A 22,036-nucleotide genomic window follows, 5' to 3' on the forward strand; every position below is an offset into this window, starting at 1 on the left:
TAAGGCCACGGCCGCTTCCTTCCCTCTTCCTTGCCTGTCCCTTCCAATCTTTCCATCCCTCTACAAGGCCCCTGTTCAGCATAGCAGGTAAGGCCGCCTGGGCGATGTACTGGTCCTTTCCCCAGTTGTATCCCCCGACCCAAAGTATGGCGCTATAGGACACTGCCGTTGAGTCCGAGGGAAAAACCGAACCTGGAGAGTAAACAGATTAAGAAGAAGAAGAAGTTATGTATGCAGCCGAAACCCTATTCCTAAATGCCAACAAAGGACTTTTCGAAGAACTGGAGAAAAAGGTGCGCAGAATAATCAGGGGTATCATGGGATTCAACTGAGGCTCCGTGGCTCAGGCTGCAGCGCGCCTGCCTCTCACCGCTGGTTCCATGGTTCAAATCCAGGTTACTCAATGTGAGATTTGTGCTGGATACAGCGGAGTTTTCTCCGGGTACTCCGGTTTTCGCTGTCATCTTTCATTCCAGCAACACTCTCCACCATCATTTCATTCCATCTGTCATTCATTAATCATTGCCCCAGAGGAGTGCGATAGGCTTCGGCAGCCGGCACAATTCCTATCCTCGCCGCTAGATGGGGGCTTCATTCATTCCATTCCTGACCCGGTCGAATGACTAGAAACAGGCTGTGGATTTTCAGTTTTGTGAGATCCAACTACCAAGAATGACATCCCGCAAAAAGGATCCAACAAAATAGAGAAAATTAGAGACACGATCCGAGAAAGACGGGCATGATTTTACGGTTACCTCAAACAAATAGACGGATACAGGTTGACCAAACAGATCTTTCACTTGTTTGATTCAAAACCTAAAACCACGATACCTTGGTTTAGAAACACCAAAGAAGACTTTCAAGTGCTACAGACCAAACCGGAAGACGCCTTTGACACAAGTCTTTTTTCTGGAAAAGGAAAGCGACGAACGGGTTAAACGGAAACGAACAACCGAAAACAAGACACGGTGTCCCTTGGACAGAGGAACGCAAGCAGGCTCACTCAGAAAGAATGAGGGAATTCTGGGCCCATAAGAAAGCAAAGTTAACTGTCAAATGTAACAAGACTTAACGTGATACTCGATGGCCCCAGAGAAGAAATAATAATAATAATAATAATAATAATAATAATAATAATAATAATAATAATAATAATAATAATACAGATTAAACATTGCGAATACTGTACTCAAACCTGAGGCTTTATATGCAGGGGAAACTCTAACGCTTCATAAAAAGGGCGAGCTGGAGAATATCTTAAATAAAGAGCGAAAAATCATGAGGAAAATTTTAGGACGAAGACACACGGAAAAAGGTACCGCCTCCAAATCTGGAAATCCACAGAAAAATGATCTAATATTCCGGCAGACCTCAGCAAAAGAAGGCTAAAATTTTATGGACATGTTAAGAGGCTTCCAGAAAACAGACTAACCCACCAAGTTCTTGAAAGAGTTGATAAACTAATAATGTTATTTGCTTTACGTCCCACTAACTACTTTTTACGGTTTTCGGAGACGCCTAGGTGCCGGAATTTAGTCCCGCAGGAGTTCTTTTACGTGCCAGTAAATCTACCGACACGAGGCTGGCGTATTTGAGCACCTTCAAACACCACCGGACTGAGCCAGGATCGAACCTGCCAAGTTGGGGTCAGAAGGCCAGCGCCTCAACCGTCTGAGCCACTCAGCCCGGCGAGTTGATAAACTGAAGAATTTCTGTTGGATACAACAAATAAAAGCGGACATGAAGAACGCACAAATTCAAGCTGAAAAAATTTTGAATCGAAATATATATAGAAAGAAAATTGACAAGTTGGAAGTTACTCCAGAGAATGAAGTACCAAAAAGAGCAGGTACCAATTGGACGGAAGAAAGGAAGAGGATCTTTAGTGAACAGATGAAAGCATCCTGGATCCTCCGCGAAAAAAATCATAAATAAAGCTTCGTGTGTTCCGAAAGGGACCATTCACGCATAATAATAATTGAATTAATACAGTATGGTCTCCGAAGAGGCCTGGTCTGTGAGAACAGGGTCGGGGCTGTTAAAGTTTATTAGTTAATTCTTCTGGCCCTGTGGCTGGGTGTGTGTGCCGTCTTCATTATTAGAATTCGTCCTAGGTAGGGCCTCATCCTCACACACGCGCAGGTCGCCTATAGCGAATCAACTCGAAAGACCAGCACCACGCCTTTTATCCCATGCCAAAATAATTAATTTTGTTTCCTACGATTAACCTAATGAAATGATTATAATTAAATGTATTTTTGTAGCATAATATGTTTGTAAATAATATGACTTATTTTTTCTTCACCATAATCAAATAGAACTAGACATTAGGCATAATAAAACTATTAAAAGTTTAAATCTGTTCAGATACGCGCCCCTTCACTATAGTTAATTTCATGTTAAGAAAACACTATTGTTCTTATGACAACAGGGTTGCCACATCGAGCGACTCTGCTCAACACCATAACGGACAAACGCCGGCATATAAATTTGTGAGTTTCAGTATTTGAGTTCAAGATAAAAATTTGAAGAAACTAAGCTGCAAATTATTTGTATGAACTAACGGGGATGGGGATTTGCAGAGCCTAGTTTTGGTTTGTAGAGAATCTTTTTTCTTTTTCTTTTTTTTTGCTAGGGGTTTTACGTCGCACCGACACAGATAGGTCTTATGGCGACGATGGGATAGGAAAGGCCTAGGAGTTGGAAGGAAGCGGCCGTGGCCTTAATTAAGATACAGCCTCAGCATTTGCCTGGTGTGAAAATGGGAAACCACGGAAAACCACCTTCAGGGCTGCCGATAGTGGGATTCGAACCTACTATCTCCCGGATGCAAGCTCACAGCAGCGCGCCTCTACGCGCACGGCCACCTCGCTCGGTGTAGAGATTTTTTTTTTTTTTTGCTACTTGCTTTACGTCGCACCGACACAGATAGGTCTTATGGCGACGATGGGACAGGAAAGGGCTAGGAGTGGGAAGGAAGCGGCTGTGGCCTTAATTAAGGTACAGCCCCAGCATTTGCCTGGTGTGAAAATGGGAAACCACAGAAAACCATTTTCAGGGTTGCCGACAGTGGGGTTCGAACCTACTATCTCCCGAATACTGGATACTGCCCGCACTTAAGCGACTGCAGCTATCGAGCTCGGTGTGTAGAGAATTAGAAGTAAACTACGGCACATAAAATACCTCAGTATTGAAGTGTCAGACAGATTGGGGGAGAAAATATAAAAAAATAATATATTTTATAGGCTCAAGGGGTGAGGTATTAATTTAATGCATTTAATAAATTTCCTCAGGCAACGCGGGGTACTACTGTGCTGTCGTATCGCTCACAAAAAGAACAGTAAAAATTAAATGAGGCAGTGAAAAAAGTGGTAAAATTAAAATGCATTTAAGAAGGAACAGCTAAATAACAACACAAACCCAAGCACAAATAAAACACACGGCATTTGTTTATTAGTACAAGTTATGCCATGAGGTATCGCTGCACACAAAACCAAAATCTTTAGTAACAACTTCTGTACAGTACGAAAATAATAGAAAACACACAAATACCACTCAACGCAAGAAAAGTCTGCACTGATTTAAAGCCTAAAAACACACACGCAACAAATAAATACTGTAGATGACTTCACTACCGAAGTGAGTTGCCGGCGGTTTACAAAGTGAGGGACTACACGATGCTTGTGCCAGAGCAACACAGAAGAATAAAAATGCAGGAAAGAAGGGCAACAAAGCCATGGCTGTTCCTGCCATTGTGCTTCCTCCCTACGAATATATTTCTGAAAAGGAAAATGTTATGTAGTTAATTTAATAATTCACGGACAAAAATGCCTCATGCTTTTTATCTATCTTTCATAATTCATTACAAAGTACAGTATAACATCCCTTAATCACGAGAAATTATGGTTGTCTCCTTGTAGATCCATAAGAGCAACACTGTTTTCTGAACGTGGAATGAGCTATAGTTGTAACTGAGAGCTGTACAAGCAGCTGCTAGGCTGAACTCTGCTCCTAGCTGGAGCGCAGATCGTTGAGCCGATCTGTGCCCACACGTTCATTCTTCGAAGGACTGGAAAATATTATATTGTCGATTCTTGTATTCACTGCGATTTCGTCTTCGAAGTCGCCTTACTACAGGCTTATTATCACGTGATTCTAAGGGAATATCAATAACTATAACTTTTATATTACCGTGTTATGAAGATGAGTTATCTCACAAGTATTAGATCTGAGACGTATGTTTTCTAAAGATCTGTTCCGCTAGGAGTTGCGTGAGGTTCCTTCATTAACCGGTTCTCACTTTTTTTTTTCACTTGCCGCCCCAAACTTTCTTCCACCCACAAGCGATGGACGCTAATGAGAATGGGTGTTGTGCTACCATTTAGTGAAAGTCTCTTGGCACGTGCCTAAACCATCCTTTTCCCTGTTCGTCAAAGAGAAAACAAGAAGCATATTATTAAGGTAATTGAAATGTCAAAGAGACCGTATTTTAAATGGGAGAAGGTACAAGAAGAGTTCAAGGTGCTCATTGTCATGGCCCCCAAACAATAATTGTCAATCTTACGGCATAACTTTATATAATTCGTGGTTTAACGTCGCAATAACACACTGACGGTTTTCGGTGACGCAAACATGGGAGTGAAAATGGAAAACCACGGAAAACCATATTCACGACTGCCGAAGGTGGGATTCCAACCCACCATCTCCCGAATTCAAGCTCACAGCTACGCGACCATAATCGCAACGGCCGACTCACTCTGCACTACCTAACTGATGCTGTAGAGTTAAGGTCATCAGTCCATAGACTGTGTGATGCTTAACCTTTAAATTTCTACGTAATTACTATATCCTGCATCTACTATAATCTGTCTTTCATATTCATGCCATTCTTACCACCTACACTTACATCGAAAACTAACTGAGAAAGTCCTGGGTGTCTTAAGATGTGTCCTGTCATTCATTCTATCTCTTCTTCTGGTCAAATTTCGCCACATCATTCTCCAATTTAATTTAGTAACTCATCATTCGTAATTCAATCTACCCATCTCACTTTCAGCATTCTTCTGTAACACCATATTTCAAATGCTTCTATTACCTTTCTTTCTAAGCTACGTACTGATTGTTTCGATTCCATACTATGGCACACTCCAGAGGAAAATATTCAATAACATTCCTATATCAATGTTCGAAGTGAATAGATTTCTTTTCTTAAGAAAGGCCTTCCTTCCTTCCTTCTGCTATCGTTAGTTATTTAACTACCCAAGTAACAATATTTATCTAGTCCCTTTAAAATTTCCAAATCAAATATTCCCTGCATCATCTGACTTCGTTCATCTACACACCATTACATTTGTTTCGGATTAGTTTATTTTCGTCTTGTACTCATTCTCCAAGACTGTGTCCATACCATTCAACAATTTCTCCAGATCTTCTGAAGACTCAGATAGAAGAACAATATCATCAGCAAATCTCAGAGTTTTGATTTCTTCTCCTTGGATTGTGATTCCCTTTGCAAATTCCTCTTTGATTTCCATTACCGCTTGCTAAACATTGAAAGGGTGATGGGACAAACTGTAGCCTTGCATCGCTCTTTTCTGGACTGCTGCTTCTTTTTCATAGCCTTCGACTGTTATCTTTGCAAACGGATATTTTACAAACTGTACATAATTCTTCTTTCTCGGTATCTGATCCCGATTACCTTCAAAATCTCAAATAGTTTGGTCCAGTGAATATTACTCAATGTTTTTTTTATAGATTTACGAACGCTAAGTACGTAGTTTGTGGTATTTTGCAGCATTTTTCATATTGTCGTGATGACAAAGAATATCTAAAACATGCAGTTTGTGCTACCATATGTAATATTACATAATTGGTACTTCAAATTGTATTTAAAAAAAGTCTTGGTGAAGATGTTAAGATCCATAACCATATACAAACAAAAACTTTGAGCATTGTTATGACAAATGAGTCTATGCTGAGTGGCTATGAACAATTGGACTAGACAAAAGGGTGACTGAATCGGTAACTACTGTGCCCGTCCTAGTCAGTCATCGAACACGAGACACCCCAGGGGTGCTCAGTTCGGTGGCTGTAGGCTTATAAAATAAATGAATGTGGCAGGATTTATCATAGGGTTCATCAAATGAGTGCGTTCCAAGTAGAAAACAAATATGACACTTTTATTCAATTAAATGCAGTATTGGCCATCCTGAAAGCTATGATTATGATTATGATCGTTACGTTATGGAATTTTATCTGGCTCTTGATGTAACAAACCTAGGCACACACAAATGGGATGGTACACGGCAGTTGTTTCCCTGACATTCTAACAGAGTATTGACATTGTAAAAATTTATTTATTTATCGTCTTCAAAGTTATTAAGTTATTTGTTTAAAGTTGAATTAAAAAATTTTCATTCAGAAAAATGAGGTCTGGGCCAAGCCTTCATCGATAATCTGGAAAAAATGCAATAATTGTAAGAACGAATTTAATAAAGAAATAACCAAGATTTAAAAAGTTAACACTTATGACAAAATAATAAAATTTACAGTCGTTATCTTTACGATAAAATGAAAAGTTGAATTTGCCTTGGTTTTCTCTAAGTTAATCCGAGACGTCGGATATACCTGTTCACGTCATCTCACATCTCCTTTCGTGAGAATTTATATTGAACGTTAAGTATTTGATCAATGATTAAACTAAATAAAACGCCTCTCGGGCTTGCAAATGTAAATAAATGGAGATAATACCATCCACGTGGAGATCCTGTCCATTATCAATCGATAATATCGGTGTCACATGTTTCAGAATAGAACACATAAAAAAAATAACCCTCTAAATACTAATAAATCACTACTTCTACAGCTAACTACAGAAATTGGTAAGAAGACTGTGAGTACTAAGAAGAAAATATCTACACTATGTACATGTCGACGAGTGTCGATCAACCGTTTTACTCTCCTATTAACAAATTTATTGAGTTACAGCAAGATTGGGTTATCACATGAGAGTAAAAATTACATCAACGAATGAGCTGGTATAATCATGAATCAGACATTATTTAGATATTTCGTCGAAGACTTGTTCTTTAGACCTAAGGCCTTCTCGAACATTCATCTGTACCTTGAGATTGAAATTACTGGATTACTTGAGAAAATTTGGGATATTCCCACGAATTAAAAGTACATCGATAAACATGGACTTTCATTTTCTTCATCAGAAGACACTAATATTAGGCTACACTGCATTTATCGCGAATAATCAATAAACATGTGAAAAGCTCAGTATCGCGAAGATTCATGCCAATTATTCCATATACTCTATACGTACAATGTACCACAATAACGACTTTAACCTGTCGCATCTTAATCTCAAATATGTAGCCGTGAAATATCAGGACCTACCATCGTCCTACAAATACACAATATCCACTTAAAAGTGTCTCGATGATTAATTACATCCAATTAATTATCACATGCTTCCAATGCACATGTCCACATTAAATTCGCACATAGAATTCGGACTCAATATCCCGATGACACGTTGTCTCAGACACGAGGTACAAGTAGAAGTTCAAAATACAAGGAAAATATAGAAAATACGGACGAAATATCCTACCATTAAATCCATCAAACATAAGCTAATTCATATTCGTGACGAAATTTACTCAATAAGCAGAGATGGTGTCGATAACACATGGATAACTCTGTCAGAACCTTCACTGTCAAATTCATGGCCACATGGTCATTAAATAGTCACATGTGTCAGTTTTATGACGTATTCGAACAAATAAACTGCCATAAAAAGTGTCAAAATAGCTTACTAAGAAAAGAAAAGGATAGAACAAAACTACATAGAACAGATATAAATGAGACGTAATCGACTTAACTTATAGATGAATCTTCATGTCTGGAAGTCTGGGTTCTCAATCAGCCATGCCAGGAAGAAAGAATCTGCATCCCGGCGCCGCCAACGATGGTCAAAGGTTTAGAACCTCATGGTGAAGCACTGGTAATCCATGATGTGAGATTCCGTCCTCTTCTGGAATTTATTCACGTCCACGTCTTCCGCGTCCACTCGTAAGAAAGCTGAAACTTACACAAAATGTTTTAGAGTAGGCTCCAAGCACACACGTAACAGTATTTTGGAAATGACACGTACTTTAAGGGATTAATGTCTGCACATTCGACGTCTGATCACAGCACTGTTCTAAATTATATCCAATTTTCAGACGTGTAGAGCACAGGAGTGAAGCGACGTTCCACGCTGAGCGACTGAAGGTGATAATCCAAGACACGCCAGAGGGTGTGTGAGAGCGAGTATTCGTATCACATGACTTAAATGTCATGTCTGGTGCACATACACGGAAGTAAAGTCAATTGAGGGGCTAAATTCTTCTACTGTACGAATCTACAACTTCATCACCATCTTAGCCACAAGGTCGTGCAAATTATTCCAAAATTTCAGTTTTTAATTTATATCCTCCAAATGTGCTATTCTTTTATCCAGTTTATTTTACTTTAGTCCTTAAGCCTTCCGTAATTATGCACGTCGCCACCAAAGATATTACAAATATTTCATTTATGTCATCCCTCGCAATTACAAGTGACACGCGCTGGCCTCCTTCTTCCAGTCACCAACCTTCATTTTTTTCTTTTTATTCCGTTAGCCAGTCGGCCGCTCTCTGCACAAAAAAACTCGTTCTCGCCCCTGCCCAAGGTCGCGCGCACCCCATCTCGCCGACAAGCAGACACAAGCCGCACCAACACCTGTTCTTTCATTTGTGGCCTCACGGTCACACTACATTTCTAGAAAATAGAGAAAATTAGAGTAGGCGAAGCTTTATATGACCCTGTAATAATTAAGAGGGGAATTCCTGAAGGCAGTATGATTGGACGTTTATATTTTCTTGTATATATAAATGATATGAACAAAGAAGTGGAATCAGAGGTAAGACTTTTTGTGTACAGAGAAATAAATAAGTTACAAGATTGTGAGCAACTTCAAAATCAACTCGATAATATTGTGAGATGGACCGTAGGCAATGGTATAATGATAAAACGGGGTTAAAAGTCAGGTTGTGAGTTTCACAAATAGGAAAAGTCCTCTCAATTTGAATTACTGCGTTGATGGGTCGAAAGTTCCTTTTTGGGACCATTGTAAGTACCTAGGTGTTAATATAAGGAAATATCTTCATTGGGGTAATCACAAAAATGGGACTGTAAATAAAGGGTGCAGATTTTTGCACATGGTTATGAGAGTATTTAGGGGCTGTAGTAAGCATGTAAAGGAGAGGGTATATAAGTCTGTGGCAAGACCCCCACTACAGTATGGTTCCAGTATATGGGATCCTCACCAGGATTACTTGATTCAAGAAGTGGAAAATATCGAAATATTTTTTTTCTGGGCGATTTCCGACAAAAGAGTAGCGTTACAAAAATGCTGCAAAGTTTGGGCTGGGAAGACTTGGGAGAAAGAAGACGAGCCGCTCGACTAAGTGGTATGGTCCGAGCTGTCAGTAGAGAGATGGCGTGGAATGACATCAGTAGACGAATAAGTTTGAGTGGTGTCTTTAAAAGTAGGAAAGATCACAATATGAAGTTAAATTTGGAATTCAAGAGGACAAATTGGGGAAAATATTTGTTTATAGGAAGGGGAGTTGGGGACTGGAATAACTTACCAAGGGAGATGTTCAATAAATTTCCAATTTCTTTGCAATCATGCAAGAAAAGTCTAAGAAGACAACAGATAGGGAATCTGCCACCCTAATTGCAGGTCAGTATTAATTGATTGATTGATGGTGGTGGTGGTGATTATTGTTTTAAGAGGAAGTACAACTAGGCAACCATCCTCTATATAACACTGATCAGAGAGAAAAAATGGAAGGGGTCCGACACTTCGAAAAATGAAAGTACCGGCCAAAGGAAGACAAGGGCCACGAAGGGCGTGAAAATGAAAGACTCCCTAGCCCTCGCAAACCTAATAGCGTCGGGGTCGGAAAAGAACAAGAGTTGACCAAGAGAGGTCGGATAGGATAGATGAAAGCGAGGAGCCTGGCACAAGTAAGTGGAAGCAATACCGGGACTCAGCTTAGGGCCCCGTGGTCGCCAACCCACGCTCCAAAGTTCAGAGCCCCTGAGGCCCCTTTTAGTCGTCTATTACGACAGGCAGGGGATACCTTGGGTGTTATTCTACCGCCCCCACCCACAGGGGGATGATTGATTGATTGACTGATTGATTGATTGATTGGTCGATCGACCGATCGATTGATTGATTGATTGATTGATTGATTGATTGATTGATTGATTGATTGATTGATTGATTGATTGATTGATTGATTGATTGATTGATTGATTGATTGATTGATTGATTGATTGATTGATTGAACCGTTTAGCAAAGCCGACAAAACGTTGAGGATTGTCTCCTTGGCTTCTATGCCAATCAGAATAATTGTTTAAAGATGATAACGGTTCTAGCAACACCGCGACACGCTGTTTGCAAAAGACCTGCACCAAATTATTTAAAAGTAGTTACAGTAATGCTGGCCACGCGGTTTAGGGGTAGCGTACATGCCTTTTACCTGGAGGCTCCGGGTTCGATTCCCGGCCAGGTCAGGGATTTGTACCTGGATCTGAGGGCTGCTTTGAGGTCCACTCAGCCTATGTGACTACAATTGAGGAGCCATTTGATGATAAGATGGCGGCCCTGACTTAGAAAGCCAAGTATAACGGCCGAGTGGATTCGGCATGCTGACCACACGACACCTCGTAATCTGCAGGCCTTCCGGCTGAGCAGTGGCCGGTTAGTAGACCATGCCCCTTTGGGCATATTGCGCCATGGTGTTTGGTTTGGTTTTTAAGTACAGTAATGAAAACTGATATCAAAATAGCATGTCTTCGTCAGAAAATAATTCTTTCTTGATGTGCAATGTACCTGAGATCCTATTATGCACAAAATTTGCTTATAATTTTTTCGCACATTTATTCTACAACAATGCATAATTCGAACAATAACTTGATGTAGTAACAATCAGTCAACTACGAGCTTTCTCTGCGCGAAGTTAACAAGATGGTGGAATTATTTTTCAAACTGTATTCGAGCAGATTTTGATTTAATTTTTTTCGTATAATCGAATAAATTATTATAAATGACTCTAGTGTCGGTCACAGAGTATAGAAACATATAAAATAATCTCCACAATTACTGACAAAATGCGCATGCGAGGAATATAATTCATGGGGCACTTAGAAAGAATGGTCTCAAACAGATTGACTCACAGAAATGACATATTCTTAGAGAATAAAACCATTAAATCAAACTGGCACAGACATACAAATAATGACGTGAAAGAATTTGGATCACCAAATCTACTGGACTGAGATGAAATCAGAAAAAATACACTCACACGGGGTTTTGAGGATGATGAAAGAAAGACATGAATTGTCGCTGCAATGAAAACACACCCATTCATTACGTATGAAGGAATACTGGGCTAAAACAAAGAGTCAACAATAGAGATGGCTGAAAAATAACGTAACAGTTACTTTGTCACAGTTACATGCCTGTCACGGTTACAAATGTAACGAGGCCAAGAATAACAGGTTACCGAGTAACGACAACAGAATAACGTACTAGTGAAAACAGTGACCGAGAAGTGAAAATTGTCACTAGTAGCAGCTTACAGACCTAGAATGTGACCTTCAGAGTGCAAATAGTTCGCATGTCTTCCAAGTGAGAGCGCTTTCGTAGGAGATTGCTTGAAGTCAAATACACTATAGTGTATAATATACTGTATAGTGTATTTGTTTAAGTTGCTGCTGTCATCCGGTAACTGAAGTGTAAACTGTTATGACATATTCAACTGTTCAGGGGTAATAGTTGACTCAGACATCGCGCAGGGCTACCTACATTACAATATTATTATAAGTTTTATCCGTATAACTTTTCTTGTACCATCAATAAATTAGAATGCTAACTTTCCATATTGATATTAGAGATAACATAACATTACTTCATTTTACTTAGTCGATCCTTTTGTACCGGTTTGTGTCCAGGTTTGGCAGACAGATCATCATGTTTTCTTGCCTTCTATCCTTGATCGGGGCATTGTCAAACTCACCCCTTTAGATTTCAGAAAAGACGCTATGTTATCTTCTCATTAAGCCTTCAATATTTAGTTGGTAAATACGGACTGAAGGTCCAATGTCTATTGTTGAGTGGTTCTGAACAGAACCGTTATTTCCAAAAGTTTGATACATTATGTCGTTCAATTCAATCACCTTAGGTCGCTGTTGCTCGCTTAGCACCACCCGGGGGTCACGTGCAGGGCAATCAATAGGTACAATCCTGCGGACGTGCTGGAAGTAATTCCCTGCTTGGAAAATGCAAACCTGATTTCCAGCATGCTCGGTGAGAGAGAGTTTGTAGTATTCCTAGGTGATTCTAAAAGTCGCAAAAGAAAATTAAATAACGGTCTGCCACAGAGATCAGTATTGGCCCCAGTTCTCTTCAACCTATACATCCATGACTTACCACCAACCACAGATACTAAGTTTATCTATGCAGACGACATTGCATTGGTAGCTCAAAGCAGAAATTTTGAGGATGGAGAAGGCATTCTTTCAGCAGACTTGGTCAAAATGGGAACTTTCTTCAAGTCTTGGCGTTTGACCCCAAGTGCTTCTAAGAACGAGGCTTCATGTTTTCATCTCAGCAACCGACTCACAAACTATGAGCCATCTGTCTTATTCCTTGGTGAGAAACTAAAGTACAACCCGTTCCCGAAAGGTGGTGGTGATTATTGTTTTAAGAGGAAGTACAACTAGGCAACCATCCTCTATATAACACTAATCAGCCGGAAAAAAAATGGAAGGGATCCGACACTTCGAAAAATGAAGATATCGGCCAAAGAAAGACAAGGGCCACGAAGGGCGTGAAAATGAAAGACTCCCTAGCCCTCGCAAACCTAATAGCGTCGGGGTCGGAAAAGAACAAGAATTGACCAAGGGAGGTCGGATAGGAAAGATGAAAGTGAGGAGCCTGACACAAGTAAGTGGAAGCAATGCCAGGACTCAGCTGAGGGCCCCTTGGTCGCCAACCCACGCTCCAAAGTTCAGATGGTGGTGGTGGTGATTATTGTTTTAAGAGGAAGTACAACTAGGCAACCATCCTCTATATAACACTAATCAGAGAGAAAATATGGAAGGGGTCCTACACTTCGAAAAATGAAGATATCGGCCAAAAGAAGACAAGGGCCACGAAGGGCGTGAAAATGTAAGACTCCCTAGCCCTCGCAAACCTAATAGCGTCGGGGTCGGAAAAGAACAAGAGTTGACCAAGGGAGGTCGGATAGGATAGATGAAGGTCAGGAGCCTGGCACAAGTAAGTGGAAGCAATGCCAGGACTCAGCTGAGGGCCCCGTGGTCGCCAACCCACGCTCCAAAGTTCAGAGCCCTTGGGGCCCAAAGTTCAGAGCCCCTGGGGCCCCTTTTAGTCGCCTCCTACGATAGGCAGGGGATACCGTGGGTGTTATTCTACCGCCCCCACCCACAGGGGGGACCGTTCTCGAAATATCTAGGAGTCACACTGGACAGAACTCTGAGCTACAAAGAACATCTCACCAAGCTCTCTCACAAAATCGCTACAAGGAATAACATCCTACACAAGCTTTGTGGCAATTCCTGAGGAGCCTCGGCTGACTGCTTACGATTAACGGGTATCAGTCTTGTCTACTCTGCAGCGGAGTACTGTGCCCCGGTATGGCTGGAAAGTGCACATGTGCATGAAGTGGATACTAAGTTGAAAGATACTATGCACTGCATAACTGGTACTGTAAAGTCAACACCTCGCCACTGGTTACCCGTACTTAGTCATATCCCACCACCCCACCTGAGGAGAAAGGAAGCTCTGCTGAGAGAAGCAAAGAAGATCGGGTCATCTCCCTCATTACCACTTCACCAGGAATTTTGTTACCCATCGCCACGGCGACTTCGATCTAGGAGACCAGCAAGTATACTTGCCGGCCGACTCTTGAGGAATAATTTTAATCTAAACGAGAGCTGGCGGAATGAGTGGTCAATTTCAACATCTGGAACAAATGCTCATGACCTAAATCCAACCCTGAAAATGAAGGGATTCGACATCCCAAGAAAACTATGGTGTTGCCTCAACAGACTGAGAACTGGGCATGGACGCTGCAATTTCTTACGCCGTAAGTGGGGTTGGATGGATTCTCCAATGTGTGAATGCAATGAAGAGGAGCAGTCCATGGACTATATCATCCTGCGCTGCCCTATTCATGCCTACTCCGGAAGCCCCAGAGACCTGTTTCATCTTTCAGAAAGTGCTGTAGAGTGGCTGAAACACTTGGACCTGGACTTATAAATTTGTAGTTATAATCACCATACGATTAAATAGATAATAAATCTTCTCATTTCATCCGTTGTCTGCCTCTCGTTAACTTTATAGCAAATAGGAATGCGTGTTTTGCTGCACCAACTTTCGACAATGTAGTGATGCGTGTGCGCATGTGCGAGTGAATGAATGGAACTTCGCAACACAGCTGTAACGAGACAAGCTTGAAGCCGTGACCAATAAAAGATGAGTAACGTTGGACGTTATTTGTAACTGTTACTTTTCACAGTTACTTTATTGTAGCACTGACAGATGTAGCAGTTACACAAAAATAACCGTTTGTCACACCTGTAGTCAACAAGGCCAATTTAAAGTTGCGTTGGCAGTTTATTAGCTTAGTCGTTAAACCACGGAGGCAGTTAGATAAAACCTTTAAAAGCATTCATTTTTCATAATCTTACAATAATGAATACTCCATTTATTTATATAATTTGACAATATATTGCGCTAGTTATAGTTACTGTCATGACGTCTATACTGTATTAGTTATTCATAAGTTTTACATTTCATTCTATGGATGCCGGAATTTTTATTTTGGAAGACGGGCCCGTATCATATCATTACGTCCCTGGGAAGCGTGGAAGGCCTAGGAACACTTGAGGCGAACAGTTAGAGCGGAACCGGTTGAAATTGGGAAAACATGGGAAGAAGTAAAAGACTGGCTGCAGAACGTACCGAAAGGAGATTTTACCTGGATACCCAGAAGGAGTAATATAGATTATAGTATAGGTTGTCATTCAAGTGGGTAAGGAGACAGTGAAGGCCTTTGATTTGATTAATTACATATGAGTAAGAAATACTTTCTTTGCCAGCTTACATGTCAGCTTTCTCTGTTTATCTTGTTGGCAAGTCTCCTAGTGTAGATGCATTTCTTCTCTGATGGATGCATCTCTGAGAGATCGCGGCCAATTAGATGGATGAGCCTAACACGACCACAAAGACAAGATGAGAAATATGTTAAACAGTCTAATGTATGCCAGTGGGGGGATGCCTGCCGGAAGGGAAATGCAACAGGATAATAAACTTCTATTAATTATAATCATGAGAGAAAATGAAGAGGCTTCGTAAAGTTAACACCGTCCAGGTCGTAAGAGAAGCGGAACGAAGCGCGATATAATGAGGTACTTTATAATGGCTTTTTGTAGGAAATGTCTACCGACTGAGCATAAAGCGCGTTATATCCGGGATATCGTACAAACGGGAACGTCTTATCGAGGTTTTGCCGTACGATATCATTTTAAGTATGTGAATTGCTTTCTCTCTCTCTATTCGTTTAGTCGATTCCGACTCTCCGTGACCCCATGAACTAAAATACGCCAATTTATTCTGTCCTGCACTGCCTCCCGAAGATTTTTCAAGCTGGAATTTAGTACTTCTGTGATGCCATCAATCCATCTCATTCTTTGCCGCCCTCTTCTCTTTGTGCCTTCGATTTTCCCCAGCATTAAGGTCTTTTCTAATGAATTGTGTCTTCTCATGATGTGTCCAAAGTAGCTTAGTTTTTGTTTCAGGATTAGACCATCCAAGGAACACTCTGGTTTTATTTGCTGTAAAACTGACCTATTTGTTCTCTTCGCAGTCCATGGGACTCTAAGAATTTCCCTCCAACACCACAATTCAAAGGAGTCTATTCTACAGCGTTCAGCTTTTCTTATGGTCAAGGTCTCACATCCATACATCACAACTGGAAAAACATAGCCCTTACTATACGGTCTTTGTTGTTAATGTTGTCTCTACTCCTTAAGATATTGTCAAGATTGGTCATTGCCTTTCTACCAAGTAGCAATCGTCTTTTCATTTCATGGCTACAGTCACCATCAGCAGAAATCTGTGAGCCAAGATAGTTGAAAACGGAGACTACCTCCATTTTTTCTCCTCCTACATGCCATGAATTGACAGGTGTAGTTGCCATAATTTCTGTTTTCTTGACATTAAACATTAGTCCAGCCTTTAAACTTTCCTCTTTCACTTTCAGTAAGAGGGTTTTCAAGTCCTATAACCATAAGGGTAATGTACTAGGTATGTTTTCTCTTATAACTGTTATTATTTTCTATAATTGTGTAGATAAAACCGATGCTTTGTTTCCTAAAAGAAATTAACCACAAATACTGCCAACGGGGAAGATGAGAGGCATAAGCTTGCCTCAGTTAACTAAGAAAGTAATATTAACCTCACTCAGGAGAGAACAAGTGACATGTCCTAGGGCGGAAGTAAGCAAAGCCCAGTGGTGACCGCAAGTATAATTAGCATGTCAGGATGTGCAAGGCGAAAGACTTGAAGAAGTAAAAGGAGACACTTAACAGACCCTAGCTTTCTAGTATTATTGTTCTAAGAGGAAGTACAACTGGATAACCATTCTCTATTAACACTAATCATAAGAGAGAAAAAAACCGAGCTCGATAGCTGCAGTCGCTTAAGTGCGGCCAGTATCCAGTATTCGGGAGATTGTGGGTTCGAACCCCACTGTCGGCAGCCCTGAAGATGGTTTTCCGTGGTTTCCCATTTTCACACCAGGCAAATGCAGGGGCTGTACTTTAATTAAGGCCACGGCCGCTTCCTTCCCGCTTCTAGCCCATTCCTGTTCCATCATCGCCATAAGACCTACTGTGTCGGTGCGACGTAAAACCAATAGCAAAAAAAAAAAAAAAAAAGAGAGAGAGAGAGAGAGAGAGAGAAAGGAAGAGGTCAGCCACTTCGAAAAATGAAGGTATCGGCCAAAGAAACACAACGGCCTCGGAGGGCGTGAATATGAAAGACTCCTTAGGCCCCACAAAGCTAATATCTTCGGGGTCGGAAAAGAAGCAGAATTGACCAAAGAAGGTCGACAAATGTAAGTTTCCTTTTCACCATCTTTTACATTCTTACAAAGCATCTGCTTTGGAACAGGTAGTTTCGTCGAGTTCTTACTTGAATTCCGTTTGTATCGTGGCAGGTGATGATTTGTGATGATTATTGTTCTAAGAGGAAGTGCAACTAGACAACCATCCTCTATATAACACTCTTCTTCTTTTTCTACCGCTCTTTCCCACGCCTGTGGGGCCGCGGTTGCGAACTGATTCGCACATGTGATTTGGCCTTGTTTTACGGCCTGATGCCCTTCCTGACAACAACCCTATATGGATGGATGTAATCACTATTGCGTGTTTCTGTGGTGTTTGGTGGTGTAGTGTGTGGTCTGAACATGATGAGGAGAGTGTTGGGACGGACACATACGCCCAGTCCCCGAGCCAGAAGAATTAACCAGAAGCGATTAAAATCCCCGACCCGGCCGGGAATCGAACCCGGGACCCTCTGAACCGAAGGCCAGTACGCTGACCATTCAGCCAACGAGTCGGACATCCTCTATATAACACTAATCAGAGAGAAAAACATGGATGGGGTCCGACACTTTGAAAAATGAAGGTATCGGCCAAAGAAAGACAACGGCCACCAAGGGCGTGAAAATGAAAGACTCCCTAGGCCTCCATACGTAATATCGTCGGGGTCGGAAAAGAATAAGAGTTGACCAAGAGAAGTCGGAAAGTGAAGAGTCTGGTACAAGTAAGTGGAAGTAATGCCAGGACTCAGCTAAGGGCTCCGTGGTCGTCAACCCACGCTCCAAAGTTCAGAGCCCCTGGGCCTCTTTTAGTCGCCTCTTACGACAGACAGAGGATACCGTGGGTGTTATTCTACCGTCCCCACCCACAGGAGGATTGTATCGTGGCAAGGAGCATTGTGCTGCAAGTGCTTTAAAAATATTTAGTCAATATTAACCTACACGTTACTATATTCTTATCGATGGAACACGCACTTCGATATCTATAAGTCAGATGTATCGCAGTACATGAAAAGACTGGACAGCCCTGGTTTACATGTTACTATCCCCTGATTGTATAGTCAAAATGACAAGAGGACGAAAAGAATTTCCGCCTGTCGCTTTAATTCTGGATACTAGTTTCAACAATGGTATGTTCAGTAAGTTGTATAAAGCATTGAATCTGCTTCAATATTGTGATTTCTTCTTCTTTCTGTTCTTAGGTTGCCCTCGTGGTACTACTACAAGTGGTGATCGTACTCAGCAAAGCGATTGGCGACGGCGCTCAACAGCTTCAGTAAGTACAAACTAGCTTTGATTCCACTTTTCCTTTTCAAACATTCTATACTACTTACGTTCCCATGGTGGTGGTGGTTACTGTTTTAAGAGGAAATACAACTAGGCAACCATCCTCTATATAACACTAATCAGAGAGAAAAAATGGAAGGGGTCCGACACTTCGAAAAATGAAGGTAACGGGCAAATGAAGACAAGGGCCACGAAGGGCATGAAAATGAAAGACTCCCTAGGCCTGCATATGTAATACTGTCGGGGTCGGAAAAGAAGAAGAGTTGACCAAGAGAGGTCGGATAGGTTAGATGAAAGTGAGGAACCTGGCACAAGTGGAAGCAATGCCAGGACTGAGCTAGGGGCCCCGTGGTCGCCAACCCACGCTCCAAAGTTCAGAGCCCCTGGGGCCCCTTTTAGTCGCCTCTTACGACAGGGGATACCGTGGGTGTTAATCTACCGCCCCTACCCACAGGAGAAGACTCCCTAGGCCTCGAGTGCTCTAATACTATTGGAGTTGGAATAAAACAATAGTTGACCAAGGGAGGTCGGATAGAATAGATGAAAGTGAGGAGCCTGGTACAAGTAAGTGGAAGCAATGTTTTTTCTATTGGCTTTACGTCGCACCGACACAGATAGGTCTTACGGCGACGATGGGACAGGAAAGGGCTAGGACTGGGAAGGAAGCGGCCGTGGCCTTAATTAAGGTACAGCCCCAGCATTTGCCTGGTGTGAAAATGGGAAACCACGGAAAAGCATTTTCAGGGCTGCCGACAGTGGGGTTCGAACCCACTATCTCCCGAATACTGGATACTGGCCGCACTTAAGCGATTGCAGCTGTCGAACTTGGTGGAAGCAATGTTAGGACTCAATTAAGGGCCCCGTGGTCGCCAAATCACGCTCACAATTTAAGAGCCCCAGGTCCCCCCTTTAGTCGCCTACTATGACAGGCAGGGGATATCGTGGTTGTTATTCTACCACTCCCACCCACAGGGTGATATCTAGAATTGGAACGAAATTATAGACGTATACTCTACCAAAATGTATTAGTCTAATGCGAATGTTATTATTTGATCATTTCTCAGTACTGAGGACATCTCCGATGCGACACCCTTGCCAAAGTTTGGCGCACATTTTGGTTCCACTACTTCCGTTTAGAATAATTCAAATATGTGTATACTTATCACCTTATTCTTCTTTTCAGGTTTGCTCAATCGCGCGGTGACCCTGGTTGGCACGATGAACCAATAGAGGAACACCACCATCACGACCCAGAACCCAAGGGCTATTGGAAGAAGAAACTGATCTGGAAGCCGGATTGGGTGAAAGTCTGGAAGACGGGTTCCAAGCAGATTTGGAAACCTGCATGGAAGAAATATTACAAACCTGTATGGAAACATATTGAAGTTCCAGCATGGAAGGAAATTAAGGTTCCAGATTGGAAGAAGGTATATAAACCTGTTTGGAAGCCAATTCAAATTCCAGCATGGAAGGAAATTAAAGTTCCTGACTGGAAGAAAGTGTGGAAGCCTGTGTGGGTACCAACAACTATTCCAGGTTGGAAAGATATTCAAGTTCCGGACTGGAAGAAAGTATACAAACCAGTGTGGAAACCGATATCCATCCCAGCCTGGAAGGAAATTCAAGTGCCAGCGTGGAAGAAGATTTGGGTTCCAGAACTAATTAAAGTATTTGTCCCAGGAGAAAAATCACACGGTAAAGATCATGAAGGATGGGAATACACATCGCATGGACTTTGGAAGAAGAAGGTTATATGGAAACCAATCTGGAAGAAATATTGGAAGCCTGCTAAGAAACAAATCTGGATTCCAGACAAGAAGTTGGTATGGAAAGAAGAATGGAAACAGATCTGGAGAACAGAGAAGAAACAAATTTGGATACCTTCTAAGAAACTGGTATGGAAAGAGGCTTGGTTACAGATCTGGAGGCCAGATAAGAAACAAATCTGGGTACCATCGAAGAAATTGGTTTGGAAAGAAGAATGGATTCAAGTGTGGAAACCAAGCAAGAAACAAATCTGGGTACCTTCAAAGAAATTAGAATGGAAAGAGGCATGGAAACAGATTCAAGTCCCAGCTTGGAAGAAGATATGGGTTCCAGCTTGGAAGAAAGTCTGGAAGCCAGTGTGGATCCATGAATGGGTGATTATTCCTGAACCACATCCTCCTGAGCATGGAGGATGGGATCGTAAAGACACTGCGGGGAGAAACCTTGACAGGAATGATAACACAGCAACGTCGCAACAGCAACAAAGAGTAGCTTGGGAAAGAAGTGCCAGCACTGGAGTAGCACCACAGCAGAAAGTTACCTGGAACAGTCAACCAGTACCACAGCGACAGATTGTTCCACCAGCACAAAGTGCGGGAAGCGGTGGTTGGCAGTTCCCAAACCAATAGGCCATAATGGACATGTCAGTTCGTGAAACCAAAATTGTTATTTAGTCATAATATCGCTCACCATGTTACTATTTTTTAAAATAATATATACCATGTATATTATGTAAATAATTTACTTTTAATGAGTTGAAATTGCAATGCAAGGTGCTTCAAAACCCTTCCAATACCAGTAAGGGAGAATGATTCAGTCTGAGTAGGAATTAGTCGGAGTTTCTTATTCTCCCTGTATGCAATTCTTGGCTTCTTTTGATCACAAACGAGGTCTAGTTCTCACAATTTCCTCGTGAATGTTCAGTACGCTTTTGAAGTCCACACCACGTGGACTCCCTTACTTACGAAGCAAGCATCCTATTGGTTAACAGTCGAGCCGGAAGTTGGTCCTGTTTTACGTTTGAGTCGCCGGCCGGTAACAAGAAAATTGCCAGAACTATGGGCAAAAGTTTCTTTTTTGAGGCATCTTGCATTCTTGAAAATGATTCTTTAAGATTGCAAACGTTCGTAACCAGATCATGTGCATTTCATTCCGGCATAATAGCTACCAAATTATATTACTTTCTTTTAAAATACCGATTCGAGCTAATTCGGAACAAAACAACTCAGGAATTCGGATATGTCTTGGTCATTGTGATGTTCCAGTTCTAGGCACTATACATAGGTCAACATGAAAAGCCGATCAGGTAGTTTGGCATCGAAATCCACGACAATTTCCAAATTGGAGGATGGAATAACAGGAGGAAGCACATCGATTTCATTGCCCCGAAAATTATTGCAGTTTTCGGGAAGGCAAAACGATTAGATTAATATATACTAGTAGCATTAATTGATGGGTTAAAGAATTTTGAACCTCGAATAATAGGGGTGGGGCTGATTATCATATAGGGAAAAGGAGGGGTCAGGAAGAGCAAAAAAATTAAATACTTCTTAGGAGGTGTTGTTTCAAGAGGAAGTACCTCTGGTCAACCATCCTCTCTTAATAGTAATCAGAGGAAAATTTGAAGAGGTCTGACACATCGAAGAATGAAGATATCGGAAAAAAGCGACGGGTCACAAAGGGCGTGATAGTGAAAGACTCCCCAGGCCTCGCAAACAAAATACTGTCGGGATAGAAAGTGAACAAGAGTTGA

General features: G+C 41.5%; 1 protein-coding gene across 1 annotated transcript in view; it reads left to right on the plus strand.

Moving 5' to 3' along the window:
- Positions 1–20,912, plus strand: part of LOC136884130 (uncharacterized) — a 50,280-nt gene extending 29,368 nt beyond the window's left edge. Inside the window, exons 2-3 of the mRNA XM_067156171.2 lie at positions 18,432–18,505; positions 19,700–20,912. Coding sequence (XP_067012272.1) covers positions 18,432–18,505; positions 19,700–20,912 — 1,287 coding nt within the window. The remainder of the gene's footprint in view (positions 1–18,431; positions 18,506–19,699) is intronic.
- The last annotated feature ends 1,124 nt before the right edge of the window (positions 20,913–22,036 follow it).

This window comes from Anabrus simplex, chromosome 12 (assembly GCF_040414725.1).
Source record: "Anabrus simplex isolate iqAnaSimp1 chromosome 12, ASM4041472v1, whole genome shotgun sequence".
NCBI lineage: Eukaryota > Metazoa > Arthropoda > Insecta > Orthoptera > Tettigoniidae > Anabrus > Anabrus simplex.